The sequence below is a fragment of the Cetorhinus maximus genome, chromosome 5 (genome assembly GCF_964194155.1).
Source record: "Cetorhinus maximus chromosome 5, sCetMax3.hap1.1, whole genome shotgun sequence".
Lineage (NCBI taxonomy): Eukaryota > Metazoa > Chordata > Chondrichthyes > Lamniformes > Cetorhinidae > Cetorhinus > Cetorhinus maximus.
In genome coordinates this window covers 67,440,584-67,463,912 of record NC_135883.1, presented here as the reverse complement: position 1 = coordinate 67,463,912, position 23,329 = coordinate 67,440,584, and the positions used below count along the sequence as shown (strand labels likewise).

Below are 23,329 nucleotides of genomic sequence, written 5' to 3'. Positions count from 1 at the left end.
GGACATTACACCTCAGGAAAGATATACTAGTCTTGGACAGGTGCAGATTTACCAAAATGATATAACGCCTAAGAGAGTTAAATTATGAGGACAATTTGCCTAAACTTAGTATGAACTTCCTTAAGTTTAGAAGGCTGAGGGGTGATCTAATCAAGGTATTTGAAATAAAAGGATTCAATAGGGTAAATAAAGAGAAACTATTTCCTCTTATGAGGGAATCAGAACAAGGAGGCACAATCTTAAAATTAGAGCTAGTCCATTCAGGAGTGAAATCAGGAAGCATTTTTCACACATAGGGTCATGGAAATTGGGATTTCTCTCCCACAAAAGGCTGCGGATGCTGAGGCTTAATTGGAGCTTTCAAAACTGAGGTTGATATACTTTTGTTATAACAAAGATGGTAAATGTATTTCAGATGCATATCAGCTATGATCTAACTGAACGGAGGAGTAGGCTCGAAGGGCTGAATGGACTCCTACTCTTGTGTGACAGGGACTGAATGACTTCCTCCTGTTCCTATGTATCTATATGACATGGATGCAAAGGTTAAGTGAGAAAGTTAAACTCGCCACACTGAAAGAGTGAGTAGTGCTGAGAGTTCAAAAATTACAAATCAATTTTCATCAGTTCTACAAAACTAAAATACTTGCACTTGCATATCACTTCAAATGTCTCCAATAATTTCACCTATTGAATTACTTTTAAATGTGGTGATTTTTGGGGGGAGCCAAATGACGTTTAAATTTCATAGTCTGGAGTTGCTGCTTTGAATGCAATTGGTGATCTGCCGCAAACTGAGCTAATTTTGAAACATGTTTTCTTCCCCGCCCCTTGCTATTTCCACTCAAGCTCATTTGCATATCACCAAATGCAAAATCTGCCATGACCCTGCACGATCGGGCAGCATTTTTTAAGTGTAATTTTTAAAAACAATTTGCTTCATATATTTGAGTGGTAACTTGGAGTAGTTTCATTAATTCAACTGAATATATTTTTATTCACTATCAGTTCTCCATCTGTGAGTTGCCTGATTTTAAAAATTGAAAATGACTTTCAACAAACATACAGAACCATTTGCTGGTCATATTAATAGTAGTCAAGATAAATTATTTTTTTTTAAGTTGAAAAGCTTTTAAATCGTGCCTATTTCTGTTCTTGTGCTCAAATGGACCAGCTTCATTTTTGGAGCCTCTCTGAAGGACCACAAATGGGCCCAATTAGCGAAAACTCCCAATGGTGATTAATTCAGTATGGGGTGTGGGCAGTTTCTTGTGCGGGGCTGGCTTCTAGTACTATGTTTTTAAAATGAGCGCAAAGAATCATGGAAACATGATATGCGTTGAATACAATTTATGCTTAAAACTCTGATCATTTGCACTGGTTCGCCAATTTTGGACTAATTATACCGAAAATAAAAAGCATAATTGAGCAGAAACTCTACCCCCACAGCACAGAAATGTAAACTTTGCATTTTATGCAAAATATGCAATACAAGTACAATCTACTCCAGCTAATTAGAAATTGTTTTATTCCTAAAAAGTAGAACTGTCCATTAATTTGAAGAAACTAATTTAAATGAACAGCATACGAAGGATTATTTTGCACAATTTTAATTTAAAATGCAGTAGACGGAATACAATGACCAGACCAGAATTAGCACAGGTCAAAGGAAGGACTGAAAAGTCTGAATGTATGGCTTGCTCTCTCTCAGGGTAGGATTACAAGTACTATGAGTAAATACACTGCTCTTGCCAAGAGAAGGACTGAAAGAGATTGATAACTTTACAGCTATCAGCTCTTCCCATCTGGTTACGAGGCAACTCCCTGTTCAAAATGACTCTTCAGAGACTGGGCTGTTTAATATAACAGTGGAAAGTGTTGCTTTAAGACACTGAACTCCTGACCCTGTTCCACCTGGAACTGCTTGTGTGAAGGGTCTACTTACACCCGGAGCCAGAATGTGGAACTCAGGGCCCAGTTCCTTCCTCGCAAATACCAAATGACTTAACAACACTCTCGCTGCAGCTTTCCAACAAATACAGCAGCGAGGAAGGTCTTTTACTGAGATCTGACGGCACAAAAAGAACTACATCTGCCAGAATAATCACTCAACATTTGTGTAGCAATCAGGGCAAAAAAGTCACCAAAACACAGATGGCAAAAGCAATAATTCTCCTTTGCTGTCAGTGAGAAGCCAGCCATATTCCATAAAATGGAGAGCATGTCAACAGCTGATAACAGCTAAAGTGCAAATGCCACCACTCAAACACTACAACAATCAGGCAATTTAGAATTTAATCTACTTGCTTGCAGCTTTTAAATCCAAGGATTGCACAACACTCTAATCAATTGAGCAAAGTTGGATGAGACTGGCCACTTCTCCCCTCCGCCTGCAGATATAACACGTATACAAGATTTGCATTAATACAGCACCTTTCACAACTTAGAATGTTCCAAACTGCTTCGAAGCCAGTGAAGTACTTATTTTGGAAGAATCTTCACGGTTGTAATGTAAGAAACATGGCAGCCAATTTGCGTATTATAAGGTCCCATAAACTGCAATGATATAAACGATCAGGTAATCTGCTGTAGTGATGCTGATTGAGGGATAAATATTGACCGGAACACAGGCGAGTATTCCCATGCTCTTCTTCAAAATAGTGCCATAGGATCTTTTCCATCAACCTGAAGGGGCAGATGAGGTCTGCACGGGTCTTCATCTCATTTGAAAATTGGCCTCTCCAACAGTGTAGCCCTCCCTCGGTATCACCCCTCTGATGTTGCAGCCCTCCCTCGGTGCAACACCTCCAACAGGGCATCACTCCCTCGATGCCAACCCTCCGACAGTGCAACCTTCCCTTGGTATTGCCTCCGACAGTACCGCTGAATTTCATTACTGATCCTCCAACACTCTAACCCTTCCTTGGTGCTGCCTCTCTGACAGTATGGCACTCCCTTAGTATTACCTTAAGGAGTGCTGACCTAGATTATGTGCTTGAATCTCTGGAGTAGGACTTGAAGCCACAATCTTCAGACATAGAGGCAAGAATCCTGCTCACTGAGCCATGACCAACATTACCTCTAACAGTTTTTTGAAGTTGCTGGCCAATTCATCTAATTACGCAGGCACTTTAAATTTTTTTGCACAGTTGCGCACGCAAAGTTACCGAAAGGGGCTGATTTGTACTCGGCCTGTGTGGGAACTTTAAGGCTGCTGTATGGTCAAGCAGCTTAAAGGGAACATTGTTTTATACGTGTCAGTCAAGGCCAATCTGTTCTGACTTGAGTGTGGAAAAGTAGCAGATGCTGCATCTTGGCCCATTTGAATGATATTGCATTTCAGCCTAGCAGAAGTACAACTGAGCATTGGATATGCAAGCCTGGAGACCAGACTGCCAGATAAATGCAAGAGAACTGGAGAATGGAAAAGGAAATCTTCAGTTTTTTACTTGTTGGAGTTAAGCTCAAATCACTCAGAAATGTTTTGGAATACGTATCTCTGAATTTGCATTGTCAGATTCCAGAAAAAAATTACCTCCAATTTGTAACTTCTTCTGCTGTCATATTGACAACTGTCTCAGCTTCGATGTAGAAGTTTTTTTTAATTGGTGGAAGGCCTTAATGCAAAAAGAGAAAGTTGTTATTGGTAAATCTGATTCTACCTGGTCAATCTTAATATGGACTACTCAGCCTCAGCCCTCACTGGTGATCAGGGTTTCTGAGCATTTGTGTAATAAGGCAGAAAGGAAATACCAACCAGCCCACTTCATAGCTTCGTATTTCTCCTTGTTCTCACGCAATGAGTTCCAGTTGATGACAGGACGGGGCGAGTTCACGCTGCCACACTTGGCTGAGTAAGTGTCAGAGCTGGCCCTTGCACTGCTGCTAAATTTTGATGCAATGCCTTTAGAAGGATGAGCGGGGGAGGGAAGGAAAGAAAAAGAAAAACATTTAATGCTGATTTCCAATAGACTGTGAGCTTCTTTTCATATCTGGGATATCAAAATGAGTTGTCGAGTTGTCTGGGATCCAGAAATCTGTAGCAAACCAGCAACCACAGGCCCACAAAGTCTTACAGCACCATAAACTCAGCCCCACATAACAAGCACACATCACCCATGTACGTCTTGGCGGCTCACCTGGACAGAATGCCCTTTGTACAATTACCCATTGAGCAAGAGAGAGCAGTAGGGACTGTAATCTGATTCAGGGGCTCCATAAACCTGAACATGAAACTGGACTGATGTGTGAAATCCACAATTTTTAAAAATTCATTTATGGGATGTGGGCATCGCTGGCTAGGCCAGCACTTATTGTCCATCCCTAATTGCTCTCAAGGTGGCGGTGGTGAGCTGCCTTCTTCAACCGCCCCTGTCCACATGGTGTAGGTACACCCACAGTGCTGTTAGGGAGGCAGTTCCAGGATTTTGACCCAGCGACAGTGAAGGATTATATCAAGTGGGTGGCTTGGAAGGAAATTTCCAGGTGGTGGCGTTCCCATGTATCTGCTGCCCTTGTCCATCTAGATGGCAGCGGTTGTGGGTTTGGAAGGGACTGTCTAAAGAGCCTTGGTGAGTTTCTGCAGTGCATCTTGTAGATGGTACACTCTGCTGCCACTGTTCGTCAGTGTGGGAGAGAGTGAATGTTTGTGGAAGGGGTGCCAATCAAGCGGGCTACTTTGTCATGGATGGTGTCAAGCTTCTTGAGCATTGTTGGAGCTGTACTCATCCAGGAAAATGGAGAGTATTCCATCACACTCCTGACTTTTTTTATTACTCGTTCATGGGATGTGGGCATTGCTGGCTAGGCTAGCATTTATTGCCCATCCCTAATTAATAGTCAACCACATTGCTATGGGTCTGGAGTCACATGTAGGCCAGGTCAGGTAAGGATGGCAGGTTCCCTTCCCTAAAGGGGCATTAGTGAACCAGATGGGTTTTTTACAACAATTGGCAATGGTTTCATGGTCATTATCAGACTTTAGAAGGCCTATGTCTTGTAGATGGTGGACAGGCTTTGGGGAGTCAGGAGGTGAGTTACTCGTCGCAGGATTCCTGGCCTCTGACCTGCTCTTGTAGTCACAGTGTTTTTATGGCTAGTTCAGTTCCGTTTCTGGTCAATGGTAATCCCCCAGGATGTTGATAGCGGGGGATTCAGTGATGGTAATGCCACTGAATGTCAAAGGGCGATGATTAGATTCTCTCTTGTTGGAGATGGTCATTGCCTGGCCCTGGTGTGACACAAATATTTCTTGCCACTTGTCAGCCCAAGCCTGGATATTATCTAGGTGTTGCTGCATTTGGACATGGACTGCTTCAGCATCTGAGGAGTTGCGAATGGTGCTGAACATTGTGCAATCATCAGCAAACATCCCCACTTCTGACCTTATGATAGAAGGAAGGTCATTGATGAAGCAGCTGAAGTTGGTTGAGCCTAGGACACTACCCTGAGGAACTCCTGCAGTGATGTCCTGGATCTGAAATGACTGACCTCCAACACCCACAACCATCTTCCTTTGTGCTGGGTATGACTCCAACCAGCGGAGAGTTGTCCCCGATTCCCATTGACTCCAGCTTTGCTTGGGCTCCTTGATGCCACAGTCAGTCAAATTATGTTACAGGCATCAAGAGTTGAACCCCAGGGTCAGGTTTATCATAGCAACCTTCAATCGATGTGATGATTTTGTTTGGTTAATCAGTGGAGGCAATCCCCACCCCACCCAATGGTCAGTCAATGTAAACCCCACTGCCCACCCCATGTCAGTGTAAATGCCGCCCAACTCCAGTCAGTGTAGGCACTTTCCTACTCCCCACCCTCCCCCTGCTGAGTCGATCAGAGCAGACAATCAGTAAACATTCTGGATAGAGTGGGGTTCACAAAGATTTGCAATAAAGTTGATGCAACATGACAAAACAACATTTGAACCTAAAAATGAAGCATGTGACCTTTGTACAAAAACATGGACCTCTCAGACTTACTTCGGTCAGTCCTCCTAGCTCCATTCACCTCATCTGTATTTCTCCTCTCGACAATATTCTCAATCAGTTTCTTGGCTTTCATCTGGGCTGCATGGCTGCCAAAGAGCTTCACTTCCACTTCAAAGTCTCCTTTTAATATCTAGCATGAAAAATATATAAACACATACAGTGCATACGCGAACAGCACAGTTGCCCCATTATGGGGCAAAGCAGCTTATTTTAGTCTTTGTTTGTACTGATGCTTTCGGACAGGGAAAGGTAACAGGCTCCATTCTCCTTAGCAATGGTGTACACTTTTATTTGGAGCATTAGTGAGCTGCTCACATTATGGGTTGGACTGAGTGGCAGTCTAATCCAGATCTGCTGCATTCAACCTTTGAAAGAATCTCAGTTTTGTCACAAGAGGCACACAATATTTAATCTTATTACTGTATTGCAATGCTCCAACTGATGGTTGTCCTGTTTTTAGGAATGTATGAATGTTTCAGAATTGATGCTGGTTTGGTTTTTGTTTTAAGTTGATTAAATATTGCTTCTACCGTAGGTTGCATAATTGCATTTAAGAGATAACATTCATATAGAATGTTTAGTGGAACACCCTCCTTGTTTTGAACAGTATCCTTCCTGCAGTCTACATGCACTAGGTGAATGGTAGAATGATTACAGCATAGAAGGAGGCCATTCGATCCATTGTGCCAATGCTGGCCCTCTGAAGGAGCAATTTCCCGAGTGCCACTCTTGCCTTTTTCCCATAACCCTGCAAATTTTTCCATTTCAGATAATGATCCAATTGCCTTTTGAAAGCCTCAATTGACCCTGTCTCCACCACACTCTCAGGCAATGCATTCCAAATCTTAACCACTGCTTGAAAAAGATTTGCCTCATGTCGCCATTGCTTCTTTTGCCAATTATCTTAAATCTGTGCCCTCTGATTCTCAAACTTATCACTAGTGGGAACAGTTTCTCCCTATCTACTCTGTCCAGAGCCCTCATGATTTTGAATACCTCTATCAAATCTCCTCAAATTCACTAGATACCAAGGATATTCAGTATCAGGCTGAGCGCCACAATTCTAATGTTCACCAATACCTTTCATCTGCTCTGTGTATCCTGAAATTGCACAATTACATCAGAGGACCCCTTTTCTTCTCCTCAACGTACAACAGGAAGAGTGGAGACATGCAATCCCAGTTCCAGCTCTCACATAGTGTACACTATGTCAAAAGTTTCTGTAACAACCACTCTACCAAGTAACAGAAGGCCTGAACTAAGCAACCAAAGTAGTCCTCAACTCACATCCACAATGGTGGGGATGGGGAGGCATTGTGGGCAGAGATGGTAAGATATGATATTCGCAACCAAGGGCACTAATTTATGGTGACTGCAAGGATCAAATCCCATTTTTATTACATCGGAGTTGAATTTGTAGATGTGTTGCTTGAATCACGTCCATCTGACAATATACAGCTTTAGTTATAATACAATACATAAACAATCTACCATTGGTTTCTGGTGACTGTATTAGTCAGAACCTGCTTTACCTTGGACCTTGGAAGTTTCTGCTAGAGTTTTAGGGAAAATCACACTCTACAACTGTATCTAAATCAGACTGAATTCTAGTTTTGAAAATGTCATCAAATTCCTACCTGTATTTTCGATCCTGATGTTTCCTCCAGTTCACGTATTTTAGATCCTCCTCGACCTAAACAGACATGAATGTTATATCAACCCCTTAGCTAGACAGTGCTGCTGAACAAAGAGCTGTACAACTACTTGACTGATTTAAAGCTGTCTTGACATACAGTACCAGGTGTGAGTCTCAGTGCTTGGACCAAATCCGCTTCCTTTGATATTATACAGTAAGGATATTCCAAACAGTAGGACCTCGCACACACCACAGCAGATTATTAGAGTAGGTTGGAATCAGTATGGGTCACTTAAGACAATGTTGTAAAAGCCCTGGACACCAGAAACCAAATGAATTGTGCATGTCGTGCCAATGCTCTGCTTCTGCTCCATATTTAAACTGATAGGTCCAGAAATTCAATCACACTGTGTCTATATTACAGGAGCAAAACAGGCTAAGACTCCGATACGGCAGTCAGCACACGCACACACATTACGCTCCACCCATGTGCCTGTGGGACTATCACCTATTTCAAGCTCCCTTTGCAAAACTGGATTGTGATCGCAGTTGGTAGTTGGTGGCATGCCTGGTGTGGAAACTTTCTTCAGGTGCTCAGCAGATAAACTTCCCGAGAAGAAAGTGCCAACTTTTGCTGCTTCCATGTAGTGGAACCGGGAGAAGATGAGCTCCCCAGAACTCCATATTAAACCGCAGAGCACTGATTGCAACTGCTAGAGCTCTTCCTGCACAGACAAGTGAGGGTGGGGGGTGAAGTAGGGGGAATGTGGAGGGGGAATGGGAGCTATTTACCACAGTATCCAAGCTCTAGTATTTACCCCAGTATTCTTCCTCAGAATTTAATACCATTATTCACCCCCTTATACAGAGTCACAGTTTTATGAAAGGGAAATTGCATTGGACAAATTTATTAGAGTTATTGAGGGAGTAACTAGCAGAGTAGGAACAAAGGAACGGCATTAGGTCATTTTACTCTTTGAGCCTGTTCTGCCATGATGTGAGATCATAGCTGATCTATGACCATACTCCATATACCCACTTTTGCCCCTTATCCCTTAAAACTTCAGTTAGCAAAAATCTAACAATCAAGAATAAAAAATGGTCGATCTAACATCAATTATCATTTGTGGAAGAGAGTTCCAAAGTTTGCCTACCCTTAGTGTGTAGAAGTATTTCCTAATTTCACCTCTGAAAGACATGATTCTAATTTTTACAGTATGTTCGTTAGCCCTAGACAGCAAAAATAGTTTCTATCTACCCTGCTCTCTTGATTACTTTGATCAAATCACCACTTAACCATCTAAATTCCATGGAAATCAACCCTAGTTTGTGTAATCTCTCATAATTTAACCCATGAAATCCAAGTATTATTCTGATAAATCTATGCTGCACTCCCTCCAAGGCCAATGAATCCTTCCTAGGATGTGATGCCCAGAACAGCTCACAATACTCTAGGTGTATTCTAACTTGGCTTTGTATAGCTGTAGTATACCTTCAACCCTCTTTTATTTTAGTCCTAAAGATAGTCAGGGGGTTAAGACCTCACTCTACATTTTTATAAAGATATATATATATATATATGTATCATACTGGCTGATCTACAAAATAATTTTTTAACAACAAAACTGGACCAAGGGTTTAAAATGACTGAAACCAAGACCGGCTATGACTCTGACAAAAGGAATTTCTGGCCTTCGGAAACAATAGCAACCTTGTTATCTCTAAAGAGGTGCTAATGCCCTTTGTGACTGCCGAGATCAAATCCCAAGGAGTTGTGCAAAGACCATTTACATTTCTAAAGCCAGGCTGTGGCCAACGGAGATGACCAGTCTGTGAAGGAAAAGGACCCTGAAATCTTTGTTGAACTTATTAATGGATATAACATTAACCATCTCTAGAATCCAGACCAGAAATATATATCCTTTCTCCCAAACCAAGGGGAATAAGTGGGAGTTGTGTGACATGAACCCCCCTCCCCCCACCCAAAGCTGCTAGAACCTGTAATATTGCCTTGTGGAGCTGAAAGAGGCAGTCTGCCGTCTTCCATCAACCAAAACAGCAGCAGACCCTGAACTCTGTTCGGGTTTAAATTGCCTGGCCCTCATCTATACTGTTTCTACAAAAACTTCTGAACTTTCGGTACCAGTTCCTTCAAGACTAATTCATCTCTACGGGCTCATCTCATTGTGGAAGTCATTTCTACTGGAAAAGTGAATTATCCAGCATCAGTCTTCAGCCGGCCGACTCTGAAAGAATACACCATTGGACTTTTGATTCTGGACTCACGTGAAACATTAATTCTTATTTTGTCTGTGGGGTCTTTGCCCTATACCTCTTTCTCTTATCCCTCTTTTAGTGGATGAGTGTACCGGGTGTTATGTAGCAACAGGGAATACCTGGTGGCTGGAATAAATCTTAAAACACAAGTAACTTGCCACAGCAAATTCCTTTCCCCTAACACTAAGAAAATGGCAACGTTTGATGACCAGATGTTTGTTCAGCAAGGGAATTTAAAGGGTGAAATTTTGGCGGTCCTTAGCACAGAATAATTGAAAGCTGTAGCTAAGGGGATAAGTTAAAATTGCCCAGCAAAATCAAAAGAAGTGAACTGATCCAGTCATTGGTAGAACATTTGGATCTCGTGTTATCAGCAGAGCAGTTAGATGTAGAGCTTAACTGTGACTCCGAGTCCCTTCCCCTAGCGAGAGAGAGATAGAGAAAAAGAGAGATAGAACACGAAATGGAACAGGAAAGGGAAAGAGAATTCCAGCTCTGAAAATTGGAAATTGAGCTAGCAGCTCAAAGGGAGAGGGAGAGACCAGGCAATTGGAAGCGGCAAGGCAAAATCTCTCTCTACCCAGTAGCACCCCTTATCCCTCTAACCACACTCTTGAGGCCCTCAAGTATGAGAGATTCATTCCCAAATTTGAAGAGAGTGATGTGGGGTCATCTATTTCCACTTTTGAGAAAACAGTAGGGCAGCTAAAATGGCCCTCAGATATCTGGGCATTTGTAATTCAAGGGCAGCCGTCAGGGAGAGCCCAAGAGGTCTACTCCATGCTGCCTCTAGATACGTCCCTGAATTATGAGTGGACCATGGCTGCCATCCTAAGTGACTATGAGTTAATGTCAGAGGTATATTGCCAGCAATCCCGGAACGCTCGTAAGAGGTCCACACAAAGCTACATTGAGTTTGAACGGCTGAAGCATATAGCATTTGATCGATTAATAAGATCCCTAAGAATCCCACGCATCTATGAGGGATTGCTTGAGCTAGTGCTGTTGGAGGAATTCAAAAATTGCCTACCCTCCAACCAATGAATACACCTAGAGAAACAGAGAATCCTCACAGCTAGACCATAAGATGTAGGAGCAGAAGTAGACCATTCAGCCCATCGAGTCTGCTCCACATTCAATTAGATCATGGCTAATCTGATAATCCTCAACTCCACTTTCCTGCCTTTTCCCCATAACCTTTGATTCCCTGACAGATTAAAAATGTCTACCTCAGCCTTGAACATACTTAACGACCCAGAATTCCACAGATTAACTACTCTCTGACAGGAGAAATTCCTCCTCATTTCTGTCTTAAATGGGCAACCCCTTACTCTGAGATTATGCTCTCTGGTCCTAGACTCTCCCACAAGGGAAAGCAACCACTCAGCATCTACCCTTCAAGCCCCCTAATAATCTTATATGTTTCAATAAGGTTGCCTCTCATTCTTTTATACTCCAATGAGTACAGGCCCAACCTAATCAACCTCTCCTCATAAGAAAATCTCTCCATACCCAGGATCAACCTAGTGAACCTTCTCTGGATTGCCTCCAATGCCAGTACATCTTTCCTTAGATAAGGGGACCAAAGCTGTTCACAGTATTCTAGGTGTGGTTTAACTAGTGCATTGTATAGTTTTAGCAAGACTTCCCTATTTTTATACTCCATTCCCTTTGAAATAAAGGCTAGCATTCTATTTGCCTTCCCCATCACCTATTGAACTTGTATGCTAGCTTTTTGGGATTCATGCACGAGGACCCCCAGAGCCCTCTGTGCTGCAGCTTTCTCCATTTAAATAATATTCAGCTCTTCTATTCTTCCTGCCAAAGTGCATAACCTCACATTTTCCCACATCATATTCCATCTGCCAAGTTTTTGCCCACTCACTTAACCTGTCAATATCCTTCTGTAGACTCCTTGTGTCATCCTCACCACTTGCCTTCCCATTTATTTTTGTGTCTTCCCTCATCCAAGTCATTAATATATATTGTAATATCAGCACTGATCCCTGTGGCACTCCACTAGTTATAGATTGCCATCCTGAAAATGCCCCCCTTATCCCAACTCTCTGACTTCTATTAGTTGGCCAATCCTCTATCCATGCGAATACACTACCCCAACACCATGTGCTCTTATCTTATTAAGTAGCCTTATGTGCGGTACCTTATCAAACACCTTTTGGAAATCCAAATGTATTATATCTACCGGTTTCCCTTTATCTATCCTGCATGTTACCTCCTTAAAGAATTCTAATAAATCTGTCAGGCATGATTTCCCCTTCATGAAGCCATGCTGACTTTGCTTGATTATATTATGCATTTCTAAATGTTTTGCTTTATAATCCTTTATAACAGACTAACATTTTCCCAATGACGGAAGTTAAGCTAACTGGCCTATGTTTACCTGTTTTTTTGTCTCCCTCCCTTTTTGAATAAGGGTGTTACATTGGCAGTTTTCCAATCCTCTGAGACTTTTCCAGAATCTAGGGATTCTTGGAAGATTACTACCAATGCATCCACTATCTCTGCAGCTACTTCCTTTAATATCCTAGGATGCAACCTAAGGAAGCAGCAGACAGCTATGATCTCACCCATAGGCCTGGAAACTCAGGCAGACCCTTTCTAAGCCATCCCCATGGAATGGAAGGATAAGACAGGGTGACCTAGATAAGAAAGGCCCCCACCCAGACAAGAAAACACAAAAGAAGGCCCCCACCAGCCCAAAAGGAGAATGCCCAGAGGCTGGTGTGTTCTCATTGCAATAAAATAAGCCATTCCAGACCTGAACGCTGGAGATTACGTGGCAAGCCAGTTGGCCAGTAGGGATTCACACGAGTAGTACCCCGAAGAACGTTCCCCTACCTGTCCCAAAACATGAGCAAGTCCATGGTACTGCTCAGGGACACAGGGGCCACTCAATGTTGGAGGGAACTTAAGCCTACTCCACGAGTCTTCCCTGAAAGCCAAAGCACTGATCAGTGGAATGGCTGGAGAATCTGTGTTTGTGCTCCTCCATAAGGTCCACCTAGAGTATGACCTTGTTTCAGGCCCTGTTACAGTAGGGAATGTCCCTAAACTACCAGTAGCAGGAATCAATTTCCTCCTTGGAAATGTTTCAGCTGGCAGCAAGGGTTAGCCAGTGAAAGAAGAGGTCAATACCAACAAGCAGAAATCTGCTAGACGCTAGGGAACATCCCGAGGCCCAAAAACGTAGAATAGCAGCCACAGTCTTCGATCGAGAATGGCTCGAAGGTAGCAAGGCCAAATCCAGGCTAGTAAAATTAAAGGAGGTCCAGAAAAGGTCCTAGAATCTAAAATAGATTCCCCAAGTATCCCAGAATTAAATAGGGACCAGAGGAATCCTATAGCAGAGAAAGAAATAGTGAGGGGATGCTCCACGAGTCAAAGAGCCTGAGGGAAGGCAGGTTATTAAGCCCAAAAAGGAAAGGGTTAAGGGCTTGCCTGAAGTATGGCTAGCAGAAACCTTCTTTCCGATACCAAATAGGGACAAAGGGAGTTCCCAAACCAATGAACAGATAGGGAGTGAGATACCTCCCCCAGTCGAAAAGCCACAAGGGAGTGTAGCTGGAACTGCAGCTTCATTTGAGGGCAGAGGTGGCCCAAATGACATGGAACAACTCAGGAAAGCGCCCACTCCCAAGCCAAAGGCTACATCTAGGAAGCCATTAAATGGCCTGGCCAGCAGCTCTATGGCAAATTTAAATGTGGACCAGAAAAGTTCCCAAATTGGCCCAGAAAGATGAGGCTGATGCCTCACTTAGTTGAAAAGCCACCAGGAGGTACAGCAAGAGCTGACCCTCCACCAGAGGGCAGTAGTATCTGAAAAGACATGACACGTACCCCTCTACTGACCAGCAGGGGGACCCCAACCAGATTGGACCCTATGCTCACCCACCATAATGCAGAATAGCAAGGTGACTGGACAGAGTTAACCACCCACCCACCTCCCGAATCAAAATGATCCATAAACCCCCACCAGGCTGTAGCCCTCTCCGTATGGATGTGGGAGAGGCCCCTGCCAGAAGGTCATCTTCCAACCATCCAGGCCCACAAAGGCTGGCCCAAGTTCAGGAGCCAACTGACCATCCACTGCTGTGCCAACTCAAAATGCCTAACAGCAGAAGCTGGAACTCTCTAGTTGTGCTCGTGCCCAAACTGGACTCTGGACTGGAATCCCCCAAAGAGGCCAAAGTCCCTTTGGAACACGCCATTGTCCTGACCCTAGGCGTACCCACAATCCCTGGGTCTGAACAGCTTGTAACCCCAGGTTACCAAAGTGGACAGGCAGGAGCTAAGCTGGACAAGACGCCATCTATCTTTGCGTCATTGACAAACTTGGGTATGTGGCTTTCTATCCCATCTTCGAAGCTGTTAATAAATATGTTGATTAGTTCAGGCCCCAACACAGATCCTTGTGGGACACCACAAGACATGTTATTCTAATTAGTACACCTGCTCATTACCTCTATTGTCTCCTGCCACATAACCAATTTCCTAACCCAGGTCAATAATTAGTCTTCAGTTGCATGAACTTCAACTTTAGCTAACAGTCTCTTATGAATTCCTTTCTTGAGGACATTTATTAAATACCTTCTGGAAGCCCATATAAATAACATCCCTGTCCATTACTTTAGTCACATCTTCAAATAAACTTAATCAGGCTCATCAAACATGCCCTACCCTTTACATGTTGGTTCTGTGATTGCGGGAAAATTTCAAGCTGTTCAGTCACTCTAGTCTTTAAATTAGACTCTTACGAGTTTCCCAACAAACTAACTGATCTGTAATTACCTTGTTTCCCTCCTCACCCTTCTTAAATAATGGATTGACATACATATTTTCCAATTTGAAAAGAAGTATCCTGAATCAAGAGAACTGTGGAAGATTATAGTTAGGGCATTATAGCATTCTTACCTACTTTTTTTAAAACCCTGGGTTGGAAACCATCTGGTCCTGGGGAATTGTTACTCTTTAGTGTCATTATTTACTTTACTTTTATCTTGTTTATGTTAGTTTTGAGAGTCTGTTTTTGGTTCAATATTAGTTTCCTTGGGATGTCTGGCCTGCTGATCTAACCTCTGCATTTATACAATCTTCCACTTCACAGCTACCACCAGGGGGCTTATACATGACTCTCTTTTCTATTTAATTCTGCCCTTAAAGTCTCCACTGCCTGCTTACTTCTCATATCATTAAAATGATTTCATTCTTAGCAAGTGAAGAGGGCACTCCGTAGAGTGCATGTTCCTGCCATGCTGTGTTGACTCAATGTTATTACGAGGCTTTTCACTGCCTGGTTGATGCTCTGTAACTACGAAGCTGAGAAAATAAATCTTTTTATTAAGAGCTTCCATCTCACTGAGGAGGCTTCAGGCCAATCCACATCCAACAATTTGCTCTGCAAACTCTGCTCACATTTTGACAGCTGTGACAAATTCAATGACAGCTGCAGAGATGATCAACAACATTCTAAATAGAACAACCCACAGTATTCTTAAAAAAGCTCAATATGCCCTATTTCCCAATGTTAAAGGATCCTTTAAAAATTCCAGCATCTGGATCCGCATCTTCACCAAAAACTAATCAGTTCTTTCTTGCCATACCCAGATACCAAGTTTTGTTGAAACTGTTTCTGAGATATGTTATTTACTAACAAACAGACTAATAGGGAGAAAAAATTAACTCCTTCACTCTACCATTTTCCTTATCTTTCCTGGAGACCTTATAGCTTGATATATTTAGTACCCAGTGCTGAACATCGTGCAGCCATGTGTCAGCAATGGCTATCACCCTATCATCCCCATCAAGCTGAATTAATTCAATTTGCTCCTTCTAATCCATGTTTGTATAAAGGAATCTTATTTGGACTATACATCCTAACCTGTTCTTCTGACCTACTGTTTTACTTTCGTTCCTTATTTCTTTCTCCTTGTTTAATAACATTACATCTTTTAGTTTTCTTTTTACCTATAGTGCTTAAAGCACAATTTCTGTTACTTTACTCTCTTCAATTTTTGTTTATTTTTGAACTATTTATACTATCTTTCCACATGAACCCTTCCTCCCTCACCCCAGCCCCTATTTATTCTTTCCACTCGGACCGTGGCTCCAGCACAGTTCAGGAAGAGCCCATTTTAACAGTACAGTACCTTCCATTCCATGGAACAGTGCTTGTTCCAATGTTCCATGAAATGGAAACCCTCTTTTCCAAAGCACTCCTTCAGCCATATGTTCACCTCTGCTTATGCCTACACAAATTTGCACATGGCATAGGTAATAATCTGGAGATTGTAACTTGTGAAGTCTTATTCTTTAATTTCACTGAGCGCTCCTGGCACACTCCAAACAGGACCCTTGTTTATTCTTCTTTATGGTTTTGCCCCCAACATGAGTCACAATGACCTGATCCCTCCCCCTGCTCCAGTTCTAATACCCTTTCAAGCTGGTTTGAGATGCCCCTCACCCTGCTCTAGGTTGCCAACATACCAATTGGGATTCTTGATCCTCCCCACGAAGGATGGTAGTTGTCCTGCTGATTACTACTCTCCTACAAATTCCCATCCTCCACCACCCCCACCTTTGGGCAGCCTTCTATTCCAATGTGCCATGATCCACATTCTGGCTGTGCTTCCAAAGTCTTTATCCTTATCCTCACAGGTAGCACATACATTGTACCTGTTGTATAGAATCAATTTCTGCAGATCCTCATCCTCTATCTCAACTAAATTACATTATAGGTCACACCAACCTCATTATACACCTGCAACTCTCCATGAGATGTGACTGAAGTCTGCAGCAAACTGACCAGATGCTGCTCTCCCTCCATTATATGCTGGGGTGTGTCCAACTCATACCTCAGCTCAATGACCCTGAGCCAGAGAGAATCGAAGTATAGACATCTACTGCCCATGTGTTCACTAGAGATACTTTAGCTCTCCATAAACTCCCATATATTGCTGTCCAGACACACAACCTGCTCTGTCATATTTAAGTCTAGATTACTTATATTTACTTTTTAGTTTGTTGGAAGTTTTTGTTTCCACAAACTAGTTTGCATTAAAACACTGGACTTTAAAAAAAATATTTATTGACTCAAGCTAACATAAACCTTAAGTATTAGAGGCAAAATGAAGCAACTCTCGACACAGAATACCCACTCTCAGCAAATTCCCAGCTTTTATATTCTATTTACACTGCACTCCTTTTCTGACCACTCAAGAGAAGGGGGGGAAACAGTGGATATAGCATATTTGAAGTTTCTGAAGGCATTTAATAAGGTGCCATACATGATTTTATTACACAAGATTAGAGCTCAAGAGATTGGGGATAATACTGAAGATGGTTAATGGACAAAGAGTAGGAATAAATGGATCATGTTTGAGATAGCAGGCTACAACCAGTGAATGCTGCAAGGATCACTGCTTAGGCCTCAGCTGTTTACAGGCCATTATCAATGACTTAGGTGAGGGGGACAGAGTGTAATACATCCGAATGATGATACAAAGCTAAGAAGAAAAGTAAGCAATGAAGAGGCTGCAAAGGGCTATAGACTGGTCAAATGACTGGAATAGAACATGATTGGTGAGTATAATGTTGGAAAGTGTGAAATTATTCTTTGATAGAAAGAGTGGAAAAGCAGAATATTCTTTCTAAAAGGCAAGAAACCAGGCCATGACGGTATTCAGAAAGATTTAGATATATTTGTACACAAAACACAAAGTTATCATGCAAGCATAACAAGCAATTAGGAAGGCAAAGGGTATGTTAGTCTTTTTGTAAAGGGATTGGAGTATAAGAATAAAGGTCTCGATGTAATTATATGGGGACTTCGTGAGACCACACCTGGAGCGCAGTTTTGGTCTTCTTTGCACAGGACAGATATACTTGCCTTAGAGAGATGGACAAAAGTTCACTAGCTTGATTCCTGTAATGAGAGGGCTGTGCAAAAGGAGAAACTGATAGCATGGGTCTTATGTTCTGTGCAGTTTGAAGATTAAGTGGCAATCTCATTGAAACATACAAAATCCTTAGAGGATTTGACAGGGTTTATGCTGAGAAGCTGTTTCTTCTGGCTGGAGAGTCTGGAACTGGTGTCATAGTCTCAGGATAAGGGGTCATTTAGGGCTGAGGTGAGAACTTCCTTCACTCAGGAGGGTTGTGAATCTTTGGAATTCTCTGTCCAAGAGGGATGCGGTGGGTCAGCCTTGGGTACATTTGTTGAGTATGTTTTTGGCCTCTATGAGAATCAAAGGATATGGAGATAGGCTACATGTAGAAGAGTTCAGTCTTATTGAATGGCAGAGTAGCCTCGAGGAGCTGTATGGTCTATCCTGCTCTTATCCACTGATATTTAACACAGTACTTCCCACTTAATAAACACCTAGTATTCAACCCCAGTATTTAACCCAGTTTTCATTCCCTGGTATTTAATCCAGTATCAATTCCGTGCCATTAATCCATCCAGTATTCACAGCTGGGTCTTGACCCTTCTCTGCTGTATTCACACCTGGGCAGATACATGGGAACTCCACCACCTGGAAGTTCCCCTCCAAGCCACATACCATCCTGACTTGGAAATATATCGCTGTTCCTTCACTGTCACTGGGTCAAAATCCTGGAACTCCCTCCCTAAAAGCACTGTGGGTGTACCTACACCACATGGACTGTAGCAGTTCAACAATGCAGCCCACTACTACCTTCTCAAGGGCAATTAGGGATGGGCAATAAATGCTGGCCTAGCCAGCGATGCCCACAGCCCATAAATGAATTAAAAAAACCCAGATATTCACACATGGTATTGATCCCTCTGGGTATTTACCTTCCCCCCCACCCCTCCGGTGATTTAACCTGGATATTTACCCTATGTTCACAAAAGGATATTTACCCCTAGTAGTTGACACATGGGTATTTGCCTATCCCAATTCACACTTAGGTATTCACCATCAGTATACCATACTTATCCCCGAATAACTACCAAGGTACTGAGCCCCCCCTAGTACTTACCATCCCCTGATCTTTATCCAGCCATCAACACCCAGGAATATCTTATGATATTCACATCCAGGTTTTTACCTCTAGTGTTCAGACTCAGGTAGTCACCCAGTATTTACAGCTCGTTTTCACGTGTTATCAAGAAGCAGTTGAGTGTCCTGGATACAGAAAAGGCTATGGGCCTTTACAGTAAAGAAGCATTTGACAGAGTGTGGCATCAAGGATCCCCAGCAAAACTGAAGTCAATGGGAATCAGAGGGAAAACTCCTTTGGCTGGTCTCATGCCAAGTACAAAGGAAGATGGTTGTGACTGTTGGAGGCCAATCATCTTAGTGTCAGGGCATTGCGGCAGAAGTTCCCCACGGCAGTGTCCGAGGTCCAACCGTTTTCAGCTGCTTCAATGATCTCCCCACCATCAGGTCAGAAGTGGGGATGTCTGTTGATGATTGCAGTGTTCAGCACAATACGTGAATCCTCTGATACTGAAGCAGTCCATGCCCATGCGCAGCGAGAACTGGAACAACATTCAACCTTGGGCTGATAAGTGGCAAGTAACATTCATGCCACACAAGCGTCAGGCAATGACCATTTTGAACAAGAGAGGATCTAACCATCGCCTCTTGACGTTCAATGGCATAACCATCACTGAATCACCATCAATATCCTGTGGTTGGGGGGAGGGGGCAAACCAACATTGACCAGAAACCTAACCTGACTAGCCACATAGATACTGTGGCTACAAGAGCAGGTCATAGGCTGGTAATTCTGCCGCGACTAACTCAACTCCTGGCTCCCCAAAGCACATCCACCATCCACAAGCACAAGTCAGGAGAGTGATGGAATACTCTCCACTTGTCTGGATGAGTGCAGCTCCAACACTCAAGTAACTGACTAGCTGATACACATCAGCTCGCTTGATGGGCACCCCATCCACCTCATTAAACATACACACTTGTCCAACATCGGGACTGCAGTGTGCACTGGCTACAAAACACAATGCAGCAACTTACCAGGCTTTCTCCGACAGCACTGTGCAAACCCACAGCCTCTATTATCTTCAAGAAGCAGACACATGGGAAAATCACCATCTGCGAGAACCCTTCCTTGAGGGAAATAAACTTGCAGGGCTATGGGGTTAGGTCAGGGTAAAGGAGCTGAATGGGTTGCTTTGCAAAGAATCAGCATAGGTTCAATGGGCTGAATGGCGTCCTTTTGTGCCATTATGACTCTATGACATTCACACCTGGGTATTTACCCTTGACATACACAGGGGAAGGTACTGAAGTGCGTTTCACCCTGGTATTTACAGCTGACATTCACACCCAGATATTCATCAGTATTTACACCCTCAGGTGTTTACCACTAATGTTCACATTTGTTCCTACCTCTATACATTTACAATAGAGTATTTGGCACTGGTATTTACATAAGTGAACACCTAGGTATTCGTTGTGAGCAGGTGTGTGCTCTGGTATTTACCTCTGGTTTTCACATCTGGCTATTTACAATTGACATTCAAACCAGGAATATATTCCTGGATTTCACACCAGGACGTGTACCCTAGCGAGGAAAAGGTGGCTTTAAGTCTCAATACTCAAAACTGGGTTGTTAGTCTCAACGTTCACACTTTACCCCTGCAGGGTATTTGTCTCCTGACATTCAACCCCCAGAGTACTCGCCCCTTGACGCTCACCCTTCCCAGGGTATTCGCCCCCTGACCCTCGCCCCCGGGTATTCGCCCCCGGGGTATTTAGCCTCACCTATCACGGTCCCCACTGCCGCACTCTCCATGTAGAAGCTGAGGAACGGTGAAGCAGACGGCGATGGGGTGGGGGAGTCCCGGGCCGACCCCCCGCCACCTCCCCGGCCTCCGGTCCCAGACTGTCTCCCCCGCCGACCCCGGCTCGAGTCCCCGCGGATCTCCCAACGGTCTCCGGCCCCCAGCTCGCTCCGAGGTCGTCTCCGGTTCTGGTTCTGGTTCTGGCTCCGGCTGGGGACCGGGTTCTGGTCTGCCGGCGGCCTCCACTCAGACCGCGGTCTCTGCTCATCGCCGCTGTCCGCCTCCCAGTCCGACATGCCTGCTCCACTGCCGCCGCTGTCCGCCTACTGAGCGCCCGAGCCTGCGCACCAGCCCCAGGGAGCGCGCCACCCACAACCTTATCGGGGACGCGCAGGCGCGCCTCGGGAGTGCGCCTCGGGAGCGCGCCTGAAACCCGTCAGAGATCGTCAAACCCATGAGGGATTTCCAAATCCATAATTTTCCCCCCAAACCCATCAGAGACCCCCGAACTCTTCAGAGATCCCCAAATCCATCAGAGATCCCCAAATCCATCGGAGATCTCCCCCAAGCCCATCAGAGACACTAAAATCCATCAGAGAAATCCCCCAAACCCATCAGAGACCCCCAAACCCATCAGCGAGCCCCAAACCCATCAAAGACCCCCCCAATCTAACAGACCTCCCAAACCCATCAGTGTCCCCAAAACCCATCAGTGCCCCTCCAAACCTATCAGTGTTCTCCAAACCCATCTGAGACCCCAAACCTATCAGATCCACCCCCCAACCTATCAGTGCTCCCCAACCCATTAGAGACCCCCAATCTCAGCAGTGTCCCCCAAACCCAACAGGACACCCTAAACCCATCAGGGCAGCATATGTGTTAAGTAGATTCACGTATAATGAATGAAAAACACTTATGTAAAACTTAGCCCCTTGCTCAGACACCCAATCGAATGATTGTTGAGGTTGGTTAATGTGGCCCTGGTTATATCCAATATGTGCAGACTGTGAACGAAACTTCCCATTGGAAGGATACTCTTACTTAAAGTACATGCCCTGAATAGTGGGGATGGGATAGATGGGGAGATCTGCAGACAACTCATGGAAGATAATAGTGCACTGGATGATTTTACTTATTCCAAAATAGGTGATGGATGTGATCAAAATGAGGAACAAATGCTCCCAGGATTGTTTCCTGGATCAGTGTGTGTCCAGGATAAGTAGGAAAGACACATTGCTTGATTTAGTTCTGGGAATGCAATTGTGACAAATTACTGATGTGAGAGTTAGCGAACAAATGGGAAGTTTCCTCAATATAATCTGGAGGGCAAAGTTCAAGGGATAAGAAGGCATCTGGGGCAAATTAATCAAGCAGATAAATTAGCAAACGGATCATCAGAGGGAAAACTTTGAATATGAGACAGGTAAGAATGCAAATTATATATATTCCTTTCAAGCATCCATGAATAGACTTATATGAATTGATACAGAGGTAAAGCCAACGGAAACTTTAAATGGCTGTTTCGCAACTGGTAACCCATGGTTGGTGATGGGGACCAGGAACTGACAGCCGGCAGGTGGCGAGGTTGAAAAACGGCCAACAGGATCTTAATGACATCTCTGGGCCCAATTTGAATTAATTCATGAGACTCTCGGTAAGATCCATGGTCGCCCATGAAAGTAGCTGTGAGTGTGTAAGGTGATTCACATTACACTTGCTAACACTTGGGATTGTAAAGCGATAATAATTGTCCTCCATTTGTAGTGTAACTGACAATCAAAGCTGTCAAAAATTCTTTCCTTTTATCACAGGAACTCTGCAGATGTCTCAGAGTTTCTTCAGTCTGCAACTGACCTAGAATGCTCTTAAATTGACAAAACAGACTCAGTGTGTAACGCCTGCATTGGGGTCCCATAAAAGTCGCTCTACTGTCTGTCTACTCATGGTGGCTGAGGTCTCGGAGGTGGCAGAGAGACAGCCTCCTCAAGTGTTAGGCTCAACACTTTTATTTAACTTACAATCTTTTAAGGATGGAATTGTCCCAGATTTGCACAAAGTGCGGCAGCGGGCGGGAAAAATGACGTTTTAGCCGCTGGCTGCAATGGCAGGTTTTTGCGCCATATTGTTCCATTCCCGGCACATCCTGCCTCATTAATAATACATTCCTGGGAAACACACCAGATCGCTGGTGGGGCGGTGTCTGATTCGCCCACCACACTGTCACCTCAGGCCTTCAGTAATCCAAGCACCATATATAAAGGACACCACTGCACAAGGCTAGCACTCTTGAGGAATCGGAAGCTGCTGCAAAGTCATGGCTGCCAAAGGGAGGAAAATCCCCAAATTTGCTCCCAAATTTAGCGCTGCCTCCCTCGGGTGCCTGCTGGATGGAGTGGAGGCCTGCCGTGAAGTCCTCTATCCATGCTCTGGGTGAAGACCAGCAAGCAAGGTGACAAATCCACCATGGGAGGTGGTGGTAGAGGTGATCAGCGCCAACACCCTGCAAAAGAGGACAGCCACCCAGTGCCACAACAGGATGAATAATCTCTTCTGTTCTGCCAGGGTAAATCACTCTTCTTATCACTCTCAACTCACACACTCACAAACCTAACACACATCCACAGGGATCTCACTCGCTGC

General features: G+C 43.8%; 1 protein-coding gene across 1 annotated transcript in view; it reads right to left on the bottom strand.

The window, feature by feature from the left end:
- ddx43 (DEAD (Asp-Glu-Ala-Asp) box polypeptide 43) overlaps positions 1–21,044 on the bottom strand; it is a 66,485-nt gene extending 45,441 nt beyond the window's left edge. The window contains exons 1-5 of the mRNA XM_078541935.1: positions 20,670–21,044; positions 7,625–7,680; positions 5,979–6,117; positions 3,758–3,904; positions 3,536–3,617 (exon numbers count right to left, since the gene is read on the bottom strand). Coding sequence (XP_078398061.1) covers positions 3,536–3,617; positions 3,758–3,904; positions 5,979–6,117; positions 7,625–7,680; positions 20,670–20,985 — 740 coding nt within the window. The 5' untranslated portion in view covers positions 20,986–21,044. The remainder of the gene's footprint in view (positions 1–3,535; positions 3,618–3,757; positions 3,905–5,978; positions 6,118–7,624; positions 7,681–20,669) is intronic.
- Between the last annotated feature and the right edge of the window lie 2,285 nt (positions 21,045–23,329).